The sequence below is a fragment of the Lichenostomus cassidix genome, chromosome 18 (genome assembly GCF_008360975.1).
Source record: "Lichenostomus cassidix isolate B80296 chromosome 18, HeHo_3.0, whole genome shotgun sequence".
NCBI classification, from domain to species: domain Eukaryota; kingdom Metazoa; phylum Chordata; class Aves; order Passeriformes; family Meliphagidae; genus Lichenostomus; species Lichenostomus cassidix.
In genome coordinates, this window is record NC_139498.1 from 217,994 (window position 1) to 240,567 (window position 22,574).

At 46.7% G+C, this 22,574-nt stretch overlaps 1 protein-coding gene across 3 annotated transcripts in view; it reads left to right on the forward strand.

The window, feature by feature from the left end:
• Positions 1-4,290: 4,290 nt before the first annotated feature.
• RHBDL3 (rhomboid like 3) overlaps positions 4,291-22,574 on the forward strand; it is a 60,141-nt gene continuing 41,857 nt past the window's right edge. For 2 of the 3 annotated variants that reach the window (XM_085077302.1, XM_085077304.1), the window contains exon 1: positions 4,291-4,418. In XM_085077302.1, the coding sequence (XP_084933428.1) occupies positions 4,299-4,418 (120 nt within the window). In that variant the 5' untranslated portion in view covers positions 4,291-4,298. Of the gene's footprint in view, positions 4,419-7,920; positions 7,945-22,574 lie in introns of all 3 variants that reach the window. The other variant, XM_085077301.1, reaches the window with a different exon arrangement.

Genomic DNA, 22,574 nt, shown 5'->3' on the forward strand with positions numbered 1-22,574 from the left:
TCCATTAGGTGTATATTTCTGATGTGTATCAGAAGAGTCAAGTGCCTTCTATGGTACTTTAAAGCTGAAATGCAACTAGTCAACCATGGACTTTGTATTTACTGTCAAGAACAGAGTGGGCGAAAAAACCAAGTAGTTCGGTGGGGTGAATTGGGGTGAACAGGTGAATATGTTGGTGTTGATTAAACGAGCTCCAGCAGTGCGGCGTTCCCGGAGCTGAGCGCAGTGCTGCCATCCTCCCGAGGGAGCGGCCGCCAGGGGGCGCTGCCGCCCAGTTCACGGGGCTGCGCTGAGGGCGGGAGCGGCGGGAGCGGCGGGAGCGGGAAATGGCCCCGGCAGCCCGGAGCGGCTGTTCCCGTGTGGAGCGGCCCCGGCAGCCCGGCTCGGCGGGAACAGGTTCTGCCGCCCCCGCTGAGGCAAGCGCCCCTGCCCTGAGGCGCTGCCTGCCCACCCTCACGGCCCGGGGCGCCCAGAGCAGGTGAGGGATGGAGCGGATCCCCGCCCGCTTATGTAAAAGCGGCATTCCACAGTGGTTTGGGGAGAGGGATTTTCTTAGGGACGATCACACCAGTCCTGGTATCCAACTCTGCTGTGGCCCCGTGGGTGGTCGGTGTTCTCTGAGGGAGCCCCAGTACCACCAGGTAAGAGTCATAATGTCCCTGTGCCACTGGCCAAGTCTTCCTGGATCCTGTGGTGATTAAAGTCACCGTGAGGGAAAGTCGTCTTCTCATGGAGTATACATAATGAAGGAAGTCCAAAAATGTTGAGCTATTGCTGTTAATAGAAGGGAGCAGCACCCCAGTCCACTTACTTACTCTCTGCAGTGATATTTTTTTTCCCTCTGGTGCTGTCAGTTTTCTAACAACTTCTTTCATTGTATTTTCCACAACCAGACTCCATTTCTTCCTGCTCAGTCTGATGCGTGAATTGCCTGACCATGATGTAAAGTCACGGAGAGGACAAAGACCTTGATTCATCTTCCTTGGAGACACATCCCTCACCCCTCAGCTTTGACCTCTTGTCTGAAAACTTGTCAGTTCAGGATTAATAGTAAGCCAGACTTGATTTTGTGTTGGAAATTAACCTTGAGTTACTAATTGGTCTCCATTTCAAACAATTCTTCTGTGTAGGAATGAACCTGTGCTGTGACCCCAGCAGGTGACAGGTAAAAACAAGCAGACACAAAATACCATAAGGTTGACCTGATAGTAGAGCTCCCTTTTAAGACAATTGGCCAAAAAAGGGTTAATGGCAGATTTAATTATTTTCCCCAGCTATAAGAAAAAAGACAATTTGACCAGCTGCAACCAATAACAGCTACTGGAAAGTTCTAAGTGTAACATGGGGAATAGAGAGGGTCAGGAGGATGATGTTTCAACACAAGTTAGAAATCACATAAGAGGTTGGACTTTATTTTTTGCCACTATTTTTTCTCTTCAGAGGGAGAGTACCCATGAATCAGGGAGAAGCCAAAAGGCCGCACATATGGTCTAATTCATATTGATTCTAATAGGTAAGTTTGTGTTGTCCCAGCACAGGGAGTATCAGTGATGCTCAAAGAGTAATTTGCCACTGTTACCTTTCGGACTTGAGTTTAAGCCCTAGTCTCAAACCATCTGTGGTCCTTGGAGGTTTTTAGCCATTTTCATGAGTCTGAAGGGGTTAATCTGACAGGTCTGATCCAGTCCCAACTGTGTATGAGCTATCTGATTTCCTCCTAAGGTTGTGCTTGTGTGAAGCATTTTGGGGTTTTGATCTAAAATGCTGCATTTTCCTTCAGAAGTTGCCTTCCAAGTCTGGCCAGCTGGCTAAGTGCTGATACAGAAATCAAGCTGGGTAGGTTGCTCCACATAGTTCCAATTGTCAGAGTTGGGAAGTTAGGTAAAAACCCTTTGGGGCTACTTTGGGTAGAGAAAGGACCTGTGAACAAACTATTTAGATTTGTTCCAGAGGGCTTAGCTAACACATGTTGGCTGGGTCCCTACTTTGGGGGTGTTTTATTGCATATTCATGAGCTGGCCTTTTGAGCCACTTGCAGTGCGGGGAGGACATGTATCTACATTTTTGTTTTGCAGTATTTGGAATATAAAAGTTGCCTACATGAATGAATGTGAAAATGGATTTATTGAAAATGGGGTTTATTGTCTCAAGTCCTTTCTGTCTATGTTTCTTCTGAAGCCCTTCCATGTTCTGTCTGCATCTGCTCTGGGGTGGCCCACAGCTCCCCAGTTTCTCTAGCAATTACTGTCTTCCAAGGTAGAGTCACCAGGGTATGCAGTGGGGAGAAATGACATTCTAAATTAAGAGGCTCTCACACATTTGCAAGATGATAATTTGTCTGTAACAAAACTCCTCATTAGAATACTGTTAATTTCCTTTCTGTGACAATTATAGCACAGTACTAACTCATATATGCAATGTGCAGAGATATTTTCCTGGAAAAAAAACCAAAACCAAAAGCCCCTATCATCACCACTAGTGAAAAATAGTCCTTAAAGGAGAAAAATTAACTTGTAATTTTTCAGCAATTTCCCAACTTAGTGGGAGTTTGGTGTTAAGGTAAGGGATTTGTGGGGTTCTCCCTGCTGTTGATAGCATTCATGTTAGACTTCACAGTTGGCATTTTCTCACTAGCATCTGGAATCAGAGATGACACAGTCCCCAACTGCATGGAACCTGTTACCCCTGAAATTCAGCTCATTTATTCTCTCTTTACTTTAAAAACTTGCTTCCCTCCTCCCTACAGACATCTTTAAATGACTGCTGTTTCTTTCTGTTGGGATCGCATATTTTTGCTTATCCATCTGTTTTGAAGTTTTGATGAGGTTTAGTTTTTCAGTCAAAAAGAGATTGTTTTTATAATTGCTGTTTAGTGCCTGGAATATTTTTGCAGGAGTGGTGTTGTATGAGTGAAGTGTTTTAGTGGTTCCCAGAAGTGCTGGATTTGGTATCCTGTTCTTATGCTTCAGGAGAGCAGGATGGACAGGCTCTAGATCAGTGAGAAATGGCTGAAGGAATTGCCTGTAAATGTGCAGGTCTGCTCTGTTTCACTGATGTCATTAAGGGGACAGAAGTCCTCCTGTTCATCAGTTGCACCGAAGACCCCAGAAGAGCTTTTATTTTGTTGTCATTTTCTTATTTGAATCCTGAGGTAGCAAAGTTCCGCTGTTCGGGTCCAAGGGTCCTGGTTTTACTTCTCTGCTGTATGCGCTGCTACTGCAGTATGGAAGATGTTGCTCCTTTTTCAGAGGTATTCTAGCTGGGTTTATTTTAATTTTTGTTGTCGTGGTTCGTTGGTTTTTAAACAAATTGTAGAGAAAAGAGTGACTTCCAGCTTGGTTCTGTACTCGTGGCTGAGGTGTGTTTGACCTGGTACTCGACCTTTGCATCAAGAAAACATGGCCTGTGGTCCACTCTGTGCCCTGACTCTGTGCTCTGCCTGGCTTTTAGCAGAAAGCAGAGGCACTGGCACCATGTGGATCAGCCTGGCTCTGCTCGCCCTTCCCCCCTGCCAACCTGCTATTTCTATACTTGATTGGAAGAAGCTAAAACTGCTGGATTTTTGCCGGCAGTCAAGGCATTCCTCAGGTTCCTAATCCAGGCTCCAGATGGTTAAGTTTCCCATCCTGACACTTAGGAAGAAGTAATTATGGTAAAGATGTAAAACCCCACACCAGCCCTTCACGGTGAGACTGAGACGCAGAAGTTGCCTGCAGAGAGCCCCGATGAACCGGCACGTCTGGTCACCTGCCCGCGGACAGGAGGGCAGGGCTAGAACCGGCCGGGTCGCTCCACAGGGGCTTCCCGGTGCCGGCCGCGGCCGAGCCTCCGCGGGTCGCCCCCTGGGAGCCGGTGCCGGCCACGGGCAGGAGCAACCCGGCGCTGCTCCCCCCGCCGCCGCCCAGCCCGCATCCTCGGACGTGCCGCAGCTCCGCTCCCTGCCTCCGAGAGCTCTCGGGGCTCCCCCGCGCCGGGAAGGGCGGACCCCTGTCCCCGGGCGATGGCTCGGGGGAGGCGCCGGCCGTGCCCGGCTCGGGGGCACCGCCCGGCCGCAGGGGCGGGAGGCGGGGAGGGGTCACTGCCCCGGCCAGAGCTCGGCTGCCGGGATGCCGCCCGCCGGCGCTACCCGCGCTAATTGGATGTTCCCTGGATGGAGGATTTCCTCCCCTCCCGCCTGCGGGAATCATGAAGGCAGGCTCGGCTGCGCTTGAAAGTTTGCCAAGCAGCAGCTAGGTTTAATTTCTTTAAGGATCTGGGGAGAAGGGGGGGCGGGGGCTGGAGGGGGACCGTTTCCAAGCATGGGAGACAGGCTGCCGGAGCCTCACGCCAGCTCTTCCCCTGCTGTGGCTGCCAGCTCGGAGGCGGAAGAAATCGAGGTGCTGGACTCCGAGGATGTCCTACCTATGGCCGCAGAGGATGTAAGTTTCCTTTGCTCGATATCTTCCCGCTCTCCGCCGGGCCGGGTTAATCGGCTCAAGCTATTCATAGCTGAAGCCCGGGATGGGGACAGGAGCGCGGCCGGTGACCCTGCGGGGCAAGGGAAAGCCGCCGTCCCCGCCGCCATCCGCGACCCCTGGTGTGTCTGCGGTGTCTGCGGCTCCGGCAGCTGCCGGGCTGGCTCCGTCCTCGGGGCCGCAGCTCCCGTCCCTCCCTGCCCCGGCCCGGGAAGCCCCGGCGGCCCAGGCAGTCTCCCGGTTCGCTGAGTGCCCGCGTCCGGCAGGGAGATGCCGGCGGGTTGCGGCTGGCCGGGCAGGGGCAGCGGACTGCGTACGGACACTACTCTGAGGCTGGAGAGGGGCTGACGCCTTGGCTCGAGAGGCTTCCAGGGGACAGAGAGCTTTTCCAGAGTCACAGCCACCCGGAGGGTGACAGATGTGAAATGCTCTCGCTCTCGGGAGCTGCTCCCCCTTCCAGCCCCCGAGCAACAAACAGCCGAGTAAGTTTTCTTCTCAGCTCGATAGGGCTGATGGCTTCTCTCCACCCTCCAAGCTCTGATGGCACGTGAGGGTGGGATAACGTGGCACTGGGTCTCTGCTCCGCCAGCCCAGAAGGACGCGAAGGGGTCCTGCGCACTCCAAATGTGCTCCTGCCATGCTGAGTGACAGTGCCTGCAGAGCTGAGGCAGTTGTTCTGCCGGACCCGGAGGCAGGGGCTCGCTGTGCACCTGTCTGAAAGGGAGCGAACGTGAGAGATCCTGCAATCCTGGTGCATCCCAGGACTGCTCACAGCTCTCCTTCCCAGCAAACTCGGGTGGGATGAGGACCGCAAAGCGTCTGCTCAGTCTGCCGCGGTAAGTGCAGGGTCTGCGTCTGCCTGTGAGAAATAAAGCAGAGATACGAAATGTCATTCTGAAGCGGGCTCTGGCTCGGGTCTTGCACCGCTGTGAAAGAACACTTGGGAGCTGAGCCTCCAGCAATGGTGCATCCCCTCGGCTCTCTCTCTACCTTTTTGACGTTGCTGGAGGAAGCCGCCCAGGCATGCTTAGGGACAGAGCCTCCTCTTCACCCCCAGCCCTTCCTTCTGAATCACCTAGAATTCGGTTGCTGTTGGATTTTCCTCCCAGAGGGTAGCGGAGGAAGTGCAGTTGCTTGCTAGAGCTGCATTCCCCGGTCTGTATTTTTGAGCACAATGCAGTCAGGAGGGAGCGTGTGATGCAGTTTGACCTCTGCTACAACACTGCCAGACAATCCTAAGAGGAGATGCCTGACTCAGGGGCATGTGTAGCTTTGACTTGGGAAGGGTGGCTTCCCAGGAGCTTTCAGTCCAGGTTTCCAAATCCCAGTGCTTGCTTACATCAGACTATGACCTTTTCTTTGACAAATTTTGTGCTTGTCTGGATGGTCCTACAATAAAGATTTCCTGTTGGGAAAATACATGAGGGCCCCTTGGAGTTACTCCAGTCTCTACTCAAATGCAGCCTTAGCAATTCAGCAATTCAATCCTGCCAGGGGGCCCAGGAGATGCTGAAGTGCTGAGTGCCTGGCAGGATTGGGCTCCTGGGACAGGAGTTGTCCCTGGTGAAGTCTAGATTCTCATCCCAGTTCCACTGCTGCCTTTGCTGCTTCACCTTGAGGTAGGACAGCTTGGGTCAGATCCAGCTCTCAGTGTCTCGCCATTACTTGGATTGTTATTTGACTCTGGTACCTTGTTTTCTATAATCAACAAAACTAAAGCCTGCAGCTACACTGGTTCTGGGAAGCTGCTGAGACCTGGCAATAGATGATGTGACAGAAGCCTCAGGTATCATGTATCATCTGCAAGTCAGAAGAGTAGGAAGTGGTCTAAATGCCCTCCTCGTCCGCCAAGATTTCCTGCTGAAACAAGCAGGCTACAGAGCATCATCTCTGAAAATTCCAGCTGCTCTGTTCTACTCTGTGTCCCCCTGAGACCCAACTGAGGGTTGATTTTTTGTTGTTGTTATTACTACATCTGAAAGCTTGATGGAAATTCTTTGGCTTGGCCAGCAAGAACTGACACGAGGTCAGTTCTTTATGTGTTATTAACCACAAAAATATAACGTAGTGGAGGTTTGGCTGTCACAGTCTTGACAGTGTGTAACAGCTCAGCTGTGATGTCATTGCAGCTCTCAGAGCAGCATTCCACAAAGCCAGGATTCAGGCAGTCCTAAAGTGTTCTGTTTAAAGTGCTGGGCTGATTTATGATGATAAATGGGAGCTTATAAATGAAGAGAGACATGGGGAGGAGGGGAGACAACAACTTAACCAATGAAAAGGAATTCAGTGGCCTGATAGCCCCCTGTCTCTCCAGTCAATTCTGCTTTAGATTTGCTTACCATGTGAAAAGAAATATTCTTCCAGGACTAGGTAAACCCCTCACCAGATTTCTGCTTTGCTAATAGGACTGTGAGAACATTTGCTTCTAAGAGTCTGATGTTTGTTGTTTTACTCAATTTATTTTTCTGGGAAGTCAATGAGGCAGAAACAAGATGTACTGAACAGCACTTCAGATGGTGGAGCTGGGAAGGTGCAAATGTTTCCAGGGATCCCAAGCCAGTGCTTACACCAGTGCTGCCCCAAGGAAGTTGATGTCTTCTCAACTGGCCCCTAAATCCAAGATAGATGAGATGAGCCTTAAACAATTCTTTAGGAATTTCCTCTTCTGTGGGACAGTGAGGCAGCAAGTCTGGGTCATTTGACATCAGTCTCTCTACAAAGCATAAATCACAGCCAGTTGCCAGCTTATTTTTTCTGTTTCCAAGTGACAAGGACTTGTGGAGTGTTCACATGGTTATGAGCATTGAAGTGGAGCTTCCTCCTATAGAGCATTTTAAAGGCAGATCAGATAGAAAAAAAGATGTGGGGTAAATCCTTGTAATGGGATCTCTCCAGCCTTCCACCCTCCCACCTTGCACAAGAGGAATTACCTGTTTTTCAGATGTGGACATGTGTGATTCAGAGAACTGATGGGTTATCAAAGAGCCTGCAGCAAGCCAGAGTCAGGAGCAGGCAGCAGACAGGGCTCTGACAACCCAGCAAGGCAATTGATGGGTCAGCGTTGGGCCGCAGGATCTCAGCAAGTGATCTGGAAAAACATTGCTAATTCCTTCCTTCCCTCAATTTACACAGAGCTTTCTTGATCCCTGTGAGTGAAAAATCCTTTTTTCCTTGCTTGCCTGCAAGTAGGCAGAGTGGGAGAAAACAGAATTAACACGTGAAGGTTTTGAGTTCATCCTAATTTGGATTTGTAAATTAAAACTGTTCTCCCTGTGCTTGGTAGGTTCCCCTGTATCCTCCTCTGGAAGGGTAGGTGATTCTGGGATGAAGAAGGATGTTGGAAATGGCATTAAGTCATTTGGTTGTTTCTCTGTTAGAATATACTTCTACAGTTTACTGCATGTTAATGTCGTTGCTCTCATACCTTCTTTTTATTCTTTTTCCTCCCTTATGCATTGCCTCACAGCACTGGAAAGCCCTATTTGATCAGGTATGTGAACAACTGATATATTGTCTCTGTCTTGTGAGCAAAGAGCCTAACCTCCAGTTAATTTCCTCTATACTGGCTTTTCCCTGCATTTAAAATACAGCCTAGGAGTAATGTGCTCCCTGCTCCCAGTTCCCAGGATGATGGTGTGCAAGTTATAATTATCATGGCTGCTTTGGGCCTTTCAGTTCCTCTTCAGAGTAGCCAGGGACAGGAGTGAGCCCATGCCTAGCAGCACAGGGGCTGAACCAAGGCACTGCAGCAGGTGCTCTGTTTGCTGCCAGTTGTGCTGTCCCCGCTTGAGGATTAAAGGATCTTCCACTCTTTCAGGCAGGCAAGACTAGGACCTGTGAAACCAGCACTGTGTTCTTTGAAATGGTTCTACAGCTGCTAAACTGACTTCTGCAGGGTTACATCATCCAGGGAGGACCTGCTGCTTTAAACTTGCACAGGATTAGCAAAGAATCTGCTTCTGTACCAAAGACTGTGGTTGTGTCAGCTAAATGACTTGGGTCGGATCTGTAACTGGCTGAAATCAGTGCAGTTTTGAAGAGCTCTAAGCTACAGCTGCTGAGATTTTGGGTTGTGGGTTCTAGTTTGTTAATTATGCTTTTAGCTGCTTTAACTGACACATTTGCTTTGTGGTATCACTTCCATCTGCCAGGTTGAAATGTGTAGCAACTATAAATTGAAAGATTAATCTAGGGTTGACTTGCTTCTAAACTGCAGCACTCTCTTGATGTCATAAACTTTTGTGCTGCTGTGTGCATGTAAATGTCACCTTCTGTAAGGGAGCTTGCTCTGACGCCAGCATCCTCCTGGCATTAATGTTCGGATGGGATTTCATCCCTTCTTTATGAGGTGCTAATCTTGTTTCTGTGTCTGGCTGAACTACAAAGCCAAAAGCTGTGGTGCAGCCTGCAAAAGGATGTCCTCGGTACTCTGGGGGTCCTGTTATCATTCAGCGATTAACTGGGGCTGCCTGTTCTGATGAGTGCTCATTTATACCCAGTATAGCCATGACCAACTGCTAATCCACGTGTCTGGACTGCAGCATTTTGGCTGCGGAACACTCATCCGATGGCTGGGAGCTGGATATTATGGTTGTTGATCATACCTAAATTGTGTGGTGTGTTTGAATTCGCTGGGGCTCGTAGGGTATGCTGCCACTGAAAAGTTGGATGCACAATAAATTGCTTGTGGTCTGGGCTGAATGTTTGTTCCAGCCACTTTGAATTCTGCTGTCTCCAACACTGGCCTTAATTTGGAGTCTTATTCTACAAGCATCCTTTGAAGTCATTGAGTCCTTGTGGGATGGGGCTGTTGGCTGGTAGCTACCTCAGGCTCAAAGAGAGGAATCTGTAATTTCCCACTGGACTTGCTTGAATAGTAGATGGGGTTTTTTCCCTTTTTTTTTTTTTCTTTCTTTTCCCTTTTTTTATTCTTTGTAAGGGAAGGGAGAGTTTGACAGTTGGATTTACAGAACATTAGCCCAGTAACAATGGAACAGGCTGTAAAGGCAGACCTTCAATAATTAGCTATGTTTCAATTAGGGCTGCAGCTGAATTTTAAACCTTGTCTGTAAGGCTTTATTATCAAAGAGAATGCAACCTGTGACAACTACTTATACGTTCTGAATAAATCAATAATGTCCATGTTGCCTGTGGGCTAAGCTGACGTCTTCCTGGAGCATTATATCAGCAAAGCAATGCAATTAGTCCTGCAGGGAATTGCAAGGTGCTGTTTGTCATGGAACAAGGTTGCTATTCCCAGCAGCAATATGCTAGGAGGAGAGGGGAGCACTTTGTTTAGCTCTGATTGGCATAATGTGAAACATGAGGACAGTCTTAAAAACTAGAGAAAGCCTGTGTGTTGACACTGGGAACAGTTGCAGCTCTTCCTGGGAGTCAGGAGCTGGCTGGGTGTGTACTTGGAGTAGAAATGGGTGGCCCAAGGTGTGTATGTGTTTGTGACTCGTGGGCTGGGACTGGGGTTTGAGAGCCACCCTCTCAGCTGAGACACATGGGCCTCTGGGCTCACCACCTCCCAGGAGAGCCAGAGAAGGCTCTGGAGAAAGTGTCAGAGCACTTGGGAATTTACAGGCTGGGAGTCTGCAAGTGCCTTGTTGCTGTTATACTCCATCATCCCAGAAAACTGTGAAGGAGAGGTCAGCACACGCACACATGCACACAGCCTTTGAGAAGAGAAAGAAATTATTATTAATGCTTTCTTGGTTTTTTTTGATGTGAGGAGATATTTTAAAAACTTTTATTTACGTTTACTGACAAAAAAGCAGCAGATTTCTGTTTAGACATATAAAATTTAAGGGGTTTTTTATTGATTAATTTTTTTATGATCCCCCCCATCATAAATTAAAAATTCAAGACTTCTTGATGGAAATTGCTGCTCAGCCATAAAACAGTGCTTTTTGCTTGGTTATTTTGGGAGAGAGGAGTGACTGACCATGTTTTCTGCAGGAATTTTCTATTTGTTTTGATGAAGCTCTAATCTGTCACACTGGAAATTGTCAGTGACTCAAGCCAAGATCTTCAACCACTTGCAAATTGATTCTTTTTAAGAAGTAAAGGAATTTAAATTTGACCAAAAGTCAGACTCGGAACTGCTTCCTATGCTTTGAGGTTCAAAGAAGCCCCTCCCAGACAAAATCCTGACTACAATAAAGCAAGTACCAGAATTCCTCCTGTATTTAGTGGGGTCAGCACTTCACCCAAGAGTTTGGGAACAGGCAGACTCGCAGCTCATCAGTGCTGCAGCCAGACAGTTACAGTTCAGCTGCTGCCTCATACTGTGCTTGCGAGATGCGGTTTTTATTACGAGGCCAGGGCCCTCGGGCAGCTCTAACTCACTTTTATATGGGAACTTTTATAGAGATTCATACATTTATTTATTATGCTCATAAACACCCTCCACCCCCACACACACATTAGCTCCGCATCTGCTACCTTCTGCAGAGCCTGCACCATCGCTGCGTGCTCCACGCTGTCTCTGTGTAGAATCTGAGCTCTGAGCAGGGCAAGGCGTTGCCTCTCTCCATCCCTTCGCAATCACTTGGGGTTTTCTTAATTTGTTCTTCAGCAGCTAAAACCCCATTTTTTTGTTAATCTTCTGGTAAAGTTGAAAATGCAACAATCCCAGGAGCAGCTGCTGACATCTCCCTGTCCTTGCTGAAGCCAAGTTACCTGATGGTTGGAGAGTGAGTCTGCAGATGAGTGTCCCGAGTGGCTGTTCCTGCTTTGCTATTTTGTCTTTAGGGCTACGGGTGTGGTTCTTTGCCTCCATGTCCCCAGTGCCCCTGCTTTGGCAATGACTGCAGCTCATCTGCGTTATCCAGCCCTTGGCTGGGCTAGGTGAAAGGGGCTGTCTGGGAGGGGACAGTGTTTGTTCTTAGAACAGACCTCCCCTCTGAAGGTGGCTGTAGCCTTGTTAGATGCCAAGAACTTGTACCATCTGTGTTTCCCCATCCCCATGGCTGCTGAGATTTTGAGGGTGAATTAGAATTATCAGCCCTCATCTTGGAGTTCTCACTTCTTCTCACCTATACCTTAGTTTGTAGTCATGACAACAAACTTGTTTTAAATAGACACACACAAAACTCTCCAAAAAGACTGGCCTCACTGGCTCAGCACCTGGATCCTGTTGTTTGTCAATGCAAGCTATGTTTTTGTTGCAGCTGCTTTAGAAATCCTAGATTCCTTCCTGAGACTTGTATGTGGGTGTGATGGTAACAGATGAACAGAGTTTATGGGGAATGCAGAGAGATGCCAAGTTACCAAGTCTGTGTAGGCTGTTAATGGAAAACTTGAGCTCAGAAACAAGGCTGTAGAGATAGCTATGCACTTGCCAGGAAAAGTTCAATTGCTAACACTACCAGCAGTGGGTGCAGCTGAACCTGCTCTGCCATAGTCTCATAAAACATTAAAATATGCTTTAAAATATGCTGACTTTGCAGCTGCCTTAAATCCAGGGCTGGTTCCTGCACGATTGAAATTGCAGAGCAATCCATAAAATTGGCCAGCTATTATCATGGTTGGTGGTAACTGAGAAAGGGAATTGTTTTGAACTTAATGATATTTTATGTTAACTGTCCCTTTTCTCTGGATAGCCTTTAGCACAGGCAGGCAGAGCTATTTCCCACACTGTAAAAGAAATTCCAGTTTGTTTACTGGGGCAGTGTTGAGCTAAACATGACCCTTCACTTTGAAAAATTTCCCTGCCTATTGTTGCTGGCAAGCCCCTGCCAGCTGTGGCTGCAAGACCTCTCCAGGCAGATCTGGCTGAGCTGTAGGCAGTGGTTTGTGTCTTGAGATTTCACCTCATTCTCTGACTAACAACTTTGTGTTTCACTGCTGGTTTGTTGGATCGCTGGGAACAGGCACAGGACAAACTGCATAGGACATGGTGGTGGTGATAGCAGCAGTACAGACAGGGTAGTTGAACCCACAGTTGAATGCAAACTTCAAGTCCTTGCCTCCGTTTTGGACTGTAGCTGCCTTTTTAGTGTTCGTCAGGACATATGTCCACATTCAAATGGAGCGGTGCCACAAAGAGGAGGCTATGGGAACTGGGATTAGGAAATAGTCGATTTGTTACTTCATCTGCTAAAACTGGGGAATCAGAGGTGCTGGTGGGAAGACTGTCCATGGTGATAACAGATTAACATCCAGGCGCTAAACCAGTGTCTGCCTTGTCTGCCATATCAGACGCTTCTGAAAGCATGACAAGAAATGAGCCCCCATCTCCCCCTCTGCCAAGCTGCACATTGTAAAGGGGAGACATTTTAAAAGCTACAAGGGTCTCTTGGCAATGCACAGAGGGAGTTCTGCATCTGCCCCACGCCTTGAAGTCTAATCTCATTTACAGTTGTCAGCATGGGCTGTTGGAGGAGATAAAAGGCAGAGGACAAGGAGGGAGAATATATTAGTCTCGAGCAGAGGGCACTGGGAGTGCACCTGCCTCTGCCCAGCTACCTTGAGGAGAGGCGGTAATAGCAGCTGGGCATGTGTCATCTGCTGTTCTTTGAGGCACCCAGCCATGGAGCACACGATTAATGATTCCAGGGGCTGGGCTTTTGTGAGTGATAAAGCCCTGAGACTTAGGCCAGGCTCTCAGGCCTTTTCTCTGAGCAACACCATCACTTTACATTTCTCAAGTGATGTTGTGGTCACAGCGAGCTGCTGTCTGTGGCCACAATGCTTCCTTTTCTCCTCTCTCCCAAACTGGGCTGACCTTTGTCATGCAGCATTAACCCTTCGACTCCTCTACTTTGGGTTATGGGGTTGGGGGAAAAAAAAGATTCCCTTCAAATTCATTGCCCTATGGACAGATTTAAAAGGAAGAAGGGGGTGGTAGGAGAGGATCTGTTTTTGCTGATGGAGATTGGTTTGCTGATGCTCTCTGGATTATCAGCTCATCACTGTCACCTGCCAGAGGCTATTTTGAATGCCGCAGCACCTGGGAAAGAGGGGAGGGGAATTTATCCTTCCCTCAGGCAAGGAGGGAAACTGAGGCATTGGGCAGGAAATATATGGCCAGGAGACTATTTGCTCTGCAGGATAATGTCTTCTACCATGCCTAGATTAGCCTGTGTCCATTCCCCATGTTATTACAGTGAATGGCAATTTCCCAGTACTTCAAGGCTTATACCCAGATTTGGCTTTTAGCCACGATACCCTAGAGTGATGGCTCAGCATGAAAAAGCCACACAGAGGTCATTAATGATCTTCTCACCTCTTGCAAGATGAACAGCAAAAATGCCCTAAGTTCCTCCTTAGTCTTCTAATTCCTCTGTACACCGAGCATCAGCCAGCCCTTAAGATGAGTGTGGATCTGAGATTGTATTTACACCTTCCCTGCAGCATGAAAGATTTGTGATCAGCTACCCCATTTCTCCTTTCCCTGGCTTTTTGGACATACCTCTCTCCAATCCCACCAGCCTGTACATAGACTGTTGACTTTGACTAGTGCAAAAAGTTGGGAGTAGAAGCCATCAATATGAATCAATATGTTGGCAGCATAGCAAACACAGCACTGTTAAACTTGTACCAGTAATAGTAGGTATTTCCTGAAATGTTTCAAGGAGTCATAACAAGCACAGCAAAAAACACATGGAGGCTGAGTCATTCTTACACGGCTCGTGAGTTACTGGCAGCTTGATGTCTGTGGATTTATAAAAAGCCTCAGGAGGCTTCCTATTTCTTATGCATTTGTGTACCTTCCACGTCTGAGCCTAGAAACCTGTGCATTGGAGTGCAGTGTTCAAGAGGGACACTGAACTGTGTCCAGAGCTGTGTATCTCTGCTGCTTCCTGATCCCAGCTGCAGCGGGAGGCTTTGGAATCTCCACTCTCCGTTTCAGCTGAATGTGCGGGATGGGGTTTAGGCACATAGATCCTTGCTAATGCATTGTTCTCAAATCCTGTCTTGCACATAGAAAATCACTGAAGCAATAAAAACATTTAAGCCTGCGTGTTTAAAAAGAAAAGGGAGAAAAAGCCATAAACACAGAGTGGATTGATGCTGTTTTGCATATCAGCTGGTGCATTGTACTCTGTGGCTGTGTGCTGTCATGACAGAGAAGGGGAAGAGGTCATCTCATCTCCAGAGGAACAAGCCAGCTGCTTAGTGAGTGGAAACAGTTTGGAGGTGCTTTTCTACACCATCATCACTTATGCCTGTAACACGTACAGGACTTTTAAAGTTACTCTCTACCAGACCTAGAAAACAAATGTTCCTCCTCTGCAGTAGAAAGTATGATGTCCCCATTGCTTTCTGGTATTTGCTATCAGTGCAAAAGTACTGGGGCACATTTGCAAATTAAATGCAGCTGTGGGAGTGTTTGATAGCGGCCAAGGAAGCTGTGATCTTTCTGCCTTCTCACTAGGTGTTGTGCTATGTGTTGGTCTGAAATCAGTTTGGTACCAACACACCATGAAGACAAAGCTGATGGGATTCAGTTGATGGCTGTTTTCCTGCACCATTGTACATACAGACCACTGAGGAAAACTGATCTCTGAATGCCCTGGATTTTTGTGTGATTCAAACCTTGCAGTGTTTGCCTGTTCAAGCTGTAGCACTTGGGACAGTCACTTCTTTCCCTTTCTCTGTCTCCTGAGCGGTGGCGTCAACCCAAATTTGGTTGCTCAGGGTGACATGGAGAATATTCTGTTCACTGGAGACAATAAGTCTTGATGAAAAGTGCCATGAAAGTCCTGAATGTTTGTGATCCCTTTGAGTCTCACTTGGACCTTCAATTCTTTCAACTTTAAAAGTAAAACCCCACACTAGCAAAACAGAGAGAATTTATGTGTTCTTGGTATACCTTCCTGTTGCTTAGGAACAGCTATCTGCAGTGACCCTGTGTTGTTGGTGAGAAGAGTAATGATGTATGAAACTGATGTTAAACAAGCAAGATCAATCTTACCCCTAGGAACAGTTCTTCATGTTCTTTGATACTTGACGTACTTTGTAAGTAGCAAATACTCTCGAGTCTCCTGAGTTGCATGAGGAAAAGATGAATGAGACAGCTGGAGGCAGAGCTGTTTGGGACTATCATCAAACCTCTGGTCTCATGCACTTCTTCATGGCAGCGTTCCCTGGGGAAATACTGCCTCAGAGATCTTTCACGAATAGGTACCAGTGATGGTGGAGTCCCTGGTTTGTGTAGCATACTTGTTTGTGATGTACAATTGTAGTGGAAGTGCTTGTTGATGACAGCCTGCAGCCAGTGAGATGTAGCCTTGTTTGCCTCTTGGCAGAGAAAGGATTAATATTATGGAAGGTGAAAAACTGGAAGTGTTACAAAAACTATTAGAGGACGTGATCCTGAGTGCTCTGACGTGGTCTAACAGAGCACTAGAAAACAAGTGTGCCAATTGCCCTGGATCCTTTATGTGTCTGACATAAACTGTGTGTTTTGCTGGGATGGTATCAGAATGGGGTGTACCCTAAGGAATTTAGAGAGCAAAGTGGGTTTTTAGTTTGGCCCCTTGGCTTTGAGACAGAGCCAGATGCTTGTCTTCTTGCCACTCCTCTCACGTTTACCCTCACAGTGAGAAATAAGGGGAATTGGGACTTGAGCATCTTTTCTCACTGCAGGGAGTGGCGTCCATGGAATAATGTTGGTTTTTAGCCTTATCATTTGCACTGGGGAGGAAAATCAAAGTGTTTACTGTGGTTCCTTCTTGTGTTTGAACTTCCGCCTCTTCCCTCAGCTACTCCCTCTTGGTTGCTGATACAGGAATTGCTTTTGCACACAGTCCTATCACAGGATTTATGTCTCTGGGTTGTTCTCCTCCCTGTCAACAGGGAAGGCACAAACATTTTTCTTTCATGTGTCCTCTGACAATAGTATTTGGGTCTTGGGAAGTGTTTATTTTTGCATTGATTTGTGTATTTAGGCAGCTCTTTTGGGAGAGACTGCTGTGAAGAGCATGTGAGATAGTCCTGCTGCTGCTGCTGTCCTTGGTTTCTGAGCTGTGCCTGAAGACCATGCCTGAAAGAATAACTTCCTTCCGACTTAAATAAAATGAAGAATTTTTATTAAGCTGTAAGTTTGCTTTATCCCACTTGGACTTGCTAGCCCTGGGAACTGTTTGGGCAGGTCTTCAGCATATGAGTTGTGTGCAGGATGTGCCTTTGACATACTAAATATTCATACTAAATATACCAAAATAACCCAAGTCCCCTTCAACAAGACCGGTGCTCTGGATGGCTTCTCCCAGGGTAACGATAGCCAAAATTCCCTCCAAAGAATTGTTTTAATGTATCTGAAATAGTATTTTCCATTTTTATTCCCTCTGTGTCCCATGAGCTGAGAGTTGCCATTGCTGCATTGATTTATGGGATCTTTAGCATTGGTACTAGTGGCCAAGAAGAGCCAGAAAGTCATTTCCCAGCTGCTGATTTATGAACCTAGTGAACAGTCCTGAAAAGAATTTTCTGGGCCTTATGCAGTTCCAGCTGACTGGAAGCTCCAGGCTGTTATTTGAAAATGTAGAGTAATAAAACTGTGAAAACTTTTGTGCCTACTGCAAAACAAACAAGAAAATGCAAAAAAATGCTCCACACTTGCAAACAACAGTGACTTTATGGGTTTATAAGCCTGTATTTAATGACCAAGCATGTAGTGCAATGTGTGAAGTTTTTTTGATGGCTTCCAAAGCTGAACAGAGTATAACAAGCTTTACCGATCACCGAGGCTCTGAATACCAGCTTAGGATAATGTTCTCGTTCATCCTTATTAATTATGTAGCTGATGGGTGGGTGGAGGTTTGACACAAGGCTGCATTGGATGGTTTCTTGTAGTCTAAACCAGCCTGAATTACACTGAGCCGTGGCAGTTCATTCAAGGAAAGATGCTCTCTGCGGTGTGAGTGCTGTAGTCTTTCTGCGGTCATTCTTTGCTTGTCAGATGTAGCTAAATGAGCTCTTTCCCAGTGGGAGCACCAAGTTGTTTTTCTGATGTTATCAGGCAGAGTCAATCCTGCTCAGGACCTGTCTCCTGTGGTGGGGATGCTCTGTGTGTGCCGGCTGTGATGTTGACGTCAGAGCACGGATGTTTCCCACTTATCAACATTGTATAGATGATCCAGCCTGTGTCATCTGACACCAGTTCGGAGGGAGGGAATGAGTGGCTGTTCTTCTCCCTTAATCAAATTACTAAGGTAACCCTCCTTTGGTCCCATCACTCCTGCATTACTCAGTAGCCCCTAATACTGGATGTTTAACTCTTTGTTAGAGCCAAAGCTGTGCCTTGCTGATTCCTGTTGTCCTTTCTTAGGATCTATCAGTTTAGCCCAGATACTTGTCATGATTGCTGATACGGGAGCAGGTATTTGGAACTTAAAAGAGAAATCATCTTAAAAGCAGGAAAACAGTGATGTGATGGTATTTTTAAAAACTATTTATTTATTCTCTTTCTAATGGATGTGTTTGAGTTGTCATGGTACTCAGTACCAGAGCACCAGCCAGCATGGGTCTATCCCAGCTTTAGTTTTCTCCACAAAGCTAAGTATTATTGCAGAGCTATTATTAACCTAAAATAAATGTGTGTGTATAATCACTGCTATAGAATTCTGGTTTTCACGCATCAAATCAAGTCCTTGGGGATTTTCACCTCCCTCCCAGATTTAGCAGACAGTGGAAAAGGAAGCTATTTTTGATCTGAAATGTTCTGTGGTTTAAGTCCAAAGTATGAAAATGTAGTTGTTCTCATGACAGGTTTCATGGATTATTGCTATAAAGTTTCACGTCTATGAAGAAAGGATAAAACTTCCTTCAGGAAGAGCCGAAGTTCTGATTTTGAGGGTTAGAGATCTTAGTTCTTTTGAGAAACTGATAAACAATGGCAGTCACTGTCTTCATATTAAAGAATTTAGCAAGAAAGAGAAACAGTTTATTAGAGGAGGTTAGCAAAGTCTAGTGTGGTAGAATGGTATCAAGAGACCCATTTCGCTTCAAGGGGGAAAGATGATGGTCACTGGATTAGGAATCATTTGCCTGAAACAATATTTCTGGCAACCAGAGAGACTGACATCACTGTCGGAATGGTGCTTACAGACCTTTCATCATCGTCTTGCAGTCACTACAGTTCTGTCATCCCACTGGAGTGCCTGCTCCATCTGTCTTCCTGAAAGGCTGGCATGTATTGTCCAGGAGAAAGATAAATTTCTGGTCCAAGTGCAGTCCCTGCCCAGAAGAAATGGATATGGAAAAAGTTTCTTCCTCTCCCCACTGAATGTGCTCCTCTGTGCTTGAGCCCAGTCCGCTGAGCCAAAGCAGAGGTCACTCTCCAGAGCAGGTCCATCCCTCCATGCTGAATGCCCCCAGGGGTGTGGTGGTGGGGATAGCAAGTTGCTACCACCAAGGTGCAGATGCTGGTCTCAGCAATAGGGCTGAGGCCACAGGCTTTTTTTGCCCTAAAGGGAGGAAGAGGGAGAAAGGCAGAGCAGATCTGACTGTATAGGAAGGCTTGAGCTGGGGAAAGCAAAGTGCCCAGTTTTGCAAGGTAGGTTTAAGTCAGGGCTTAAGGCCAGGCGGTAGGCAGGATAACCTGGGTGTGAGTGGAGCAGCATTCCCATGTCAGCACTAAACCCTGTCCCTCTGACACTGGTGGAGCTGCTTCAGTGCAAACCCCAGTTCAGCAACACCTGTTGGGCATACCCTTGGTCTCTGCTGTAAGGGGTGTCTAACACAGCCCATCAGTCACACTGTCCTGGCACCTGATAAGGCTTAAGGGGACAGTCAAGCTCTGAGCCCAGCAGCCCTCCCTCGGGGCTGCCCTATAGTGTGCTGCTCTCTTTTCTGCCTGATGGAGCAGAAAAGGGAGGAGCAGCTCTTGTGTCCTGGGGCTGACCTGGGTCGTTGGTGTTTCTGCCTGGCCTTCCTCTCACTGGTGTCGCTCACCAGATATGTCACTAAACAGCAGCAGAAACCCAGTGGTTCAGATCTGATTAACCTCTACAACTTTATTCTGTATCTTAATTGGATTAGCTGCAGGGGGGTGGTTTTGCTCTCATTCCTGACTTTTTCTTAAACAGGTACTTATCACTGTGACATCTGATGGAAGCAACAAGTTCGAGTAATAAGACCTGTGAATAAACAATAGTGTTTCCTTCTTCCCCACTGCTCAACTAACATCTCCTGCCCTTGCTTTCCAAGATATTGCTGTAGTTGATGCCTGTGAGATGACTTTGAGTAAGCCTGGCAGTCAAATCTCTTGGGAGATGTGGGCTTTGCCTAACAGCCTGGACCAAGAGTCCCTGATTGGTAACTGCAGTTCTGTCATTTCTGGGAAGGATTTCTGCTCAGTAAGTGTTCCAAGCAGTATTAATTTGCCATGTTTAGTTTCTTTCATCTTTTGTCTGAGCTTTTTAGTATCCTTCAGAGGCTGATTCTTCTGCACCCCAGGGTTTTTGCATGTATCACCACAGTGGCTGTGGGGGAATTGGCCTTATTTAGCACTGCAATAGCCTTTCCTCTTCCAGGACTTCAAAGCTCATTCTCCAGTATCAGCTCATTTAGTTTCACAGGTGGGAAAATGGAATAAGGAGATCAGTGATCATATTCTGTTACAATGGGGAACTGTGTACTGCAGACCTAAACAAGGAATTTAATCCATTTTATTGTGGGATTGCCACTAATTCCTCAAGGTGTTTTCTACCTGTGTGGTGCCCAGTTGAAAAAAGGAGCAGCAGTTTAGAAGAGTCCATCCTTCTGCCTGCAGCACGCAGTTTCGTTTTCAAGAAGCTTGAACCAGAAGACTTTTTCCTTGCCATAGCTGTAATTGGTGCTGGATTGGGCACTGGAGAGGTGATGGAAGGGGTACAGTCTGCTGAGAAGCTCCGTCTTACACCTGTTTCTAGACAGCTGTGCACAAAGAGTGAATTGTAGGTGTGACACCAGGCCGCGGTTCTGTTCCAGGAGGAATAATAGATGTACCAGCACTGCTCTGGCTGTTAGAAGATCAAAAGTGCTGTTACATTAAAGATGGTAATACTACCTAGCTTGGCAAAAGCCTGACAAAGTGTTCCAGGGTTTTAATGTATATTCAGATAAACTGTCTTCCACAGTGAGGCTCAGGCCTTTGAATTTAGTCCACATACAATAGCAAGGGGTTTAGTGACTTGTTAAGAAGGGGACTCCAAGGAATTCCCTCTTTGTACAGGGCTTGAATGTAATTAATTTGTGAATGCTGTGTGCTGCACACTTACAGTCTCAAACCAGAAGGCTCAGTGCTTCTTGGCACCTGGGGGGTGCCTTTGCAGGGTGCATGGTTGTCAGGCACGGGCTCTGCTGCTGCTCCTAAAGAAAACATGATTATTAAGTTGAGTTATAATGGACATTAGTTTCCTTTTTCAGATTTAATGTATTCATGTATTTTGTGTGCACTGGCCCCTTGGCAGCTTGCAGGCTGGATATGTAAATTGGTAGCTGCAGAGGACGACTGATCTGTTAATAGGTGGAATTTGATGCTCATAAAAATGAATGCATTTAATGTTGCATGGCAATGGTTTGCTTGAATTTTTAAGCCTCCTGAGGATCTCTTACTTGGAATTCTGCAGCTCTGGCTGTATTTGTTACAAAAGCAATATAAATTGAGAGTCCCTGTGGTTTCTGAGGGTTGGCTGTTCTGTTGTCTTTGAGTATCACTTAAACTTTTTCTGTATCAAATATTATTCCAAGGAAGCTGTGAAAATGGGAAATGCAATGATATCTGAAAGCAAAACAATGCAGTCAAATTTATGGTGTCCATAGAAATAGCTGTCTTTGGAGATCTGCTCAGATATTATTTTTCAGGAAAAGCCAAGTTTTAGTAGATAATTTTTCATATATTAGGATTTTCATTGAAGGATACAGAGGACTAAAAAGAGTTGGTGGGTCATTATAATAAGTACAGATTTGCCACTGTGGGGTTTTAAACACAAAATGAAATCCTGGCCTCTCCAAAGGGGCCTTGCTTGCTTCCTTCAGGCCCCATGCTAATTTCGTTGCTGGTTTCAGAAGGGGAAGGACTTCGACTGATTTTAATTTTACAGTGTTTCTATTAGCATGCAGACATTAAAATACTCAGTTTCTTTTGCTGAGGGTTTCATTAAAGGAAGCTTCCATGGCAGAGCATTTGTGGGATAAATTGCATTTTACAACCCCATGACGTTGTGATGATCCCTCAGATGCTGCAAGGCTACACTCTGAAAATGTTGGTGCTTCTTGTTTTTCCCTTTAGCACTGTGAGACAAGTACAGCTTTTCATCACTTCCACAAGCCTGGGCTGGAGGGGCAGTAGCAAATATGCAGGGAGAATATTGTGATACGCACCATAAAGTTGTGGCAAGGTGAAAGAAATATCTAGGCTCAAATGATCTCTTCCCCTGAGACTTTTATGATTTATTTTAATATTTTCTAAGGTGAAGTGCTGCATCCAAGCCTTGCTACCAGCCAGCATCCTTCATGTCAGGCAAAAAATCTTTTACTTGTGTCTTCCTTGGCCACCAACCCTCCAGATACGGGTGATTTCAGCACAGCAGAGTTTGGCTGGGAAAAGTCTGCCACTGCTGTCATAGTGTGCAGCTCTGTGGGTACTGCATCCACCTCTGCCTGGTCTGTTCTCACAGAGATGTGTGCCAGGGTGAACATGCCACTGAACAGTGTCTCAGTTTTGCAGCCTGAAGAAATGACTGTGGTTTGCTGTGTTTCTGAGAAGGCCATTGAAAGAGCCAGATTTGCTGTGTGGGCATAGACTAGAACCAGGGTGAAGCACCAGTGTGGAGAGGCTGAGAGTGTGGGTGGCACTTCCATGCCCTTTCTTTCATTGTGGCATTTGACAAAAACTCCCCCAGAGACAATCAGGGGTGCCTGGTTACAATGTCTTGGCTCTGAAGCTGGCTAGTTGTGATTGCAGGGATTTGCAGCCTGCTCTGGGTTAGTGTAAACACCTCTTTAAACTTGTAAAAATCCTGCTGTGTTTCCTGGAAGGACATCAGCAAATACGCAGGCAAACCTCAGCTGCTTTTCTTCTGGAGGCTTAGTCTCCCAAATAATGTTCTCATGAGTCTTTTCTCAAGTCCATTAATTCAGTGGCATCTGGAGGTATTTGGCAGTTTGGGGTACCACTTA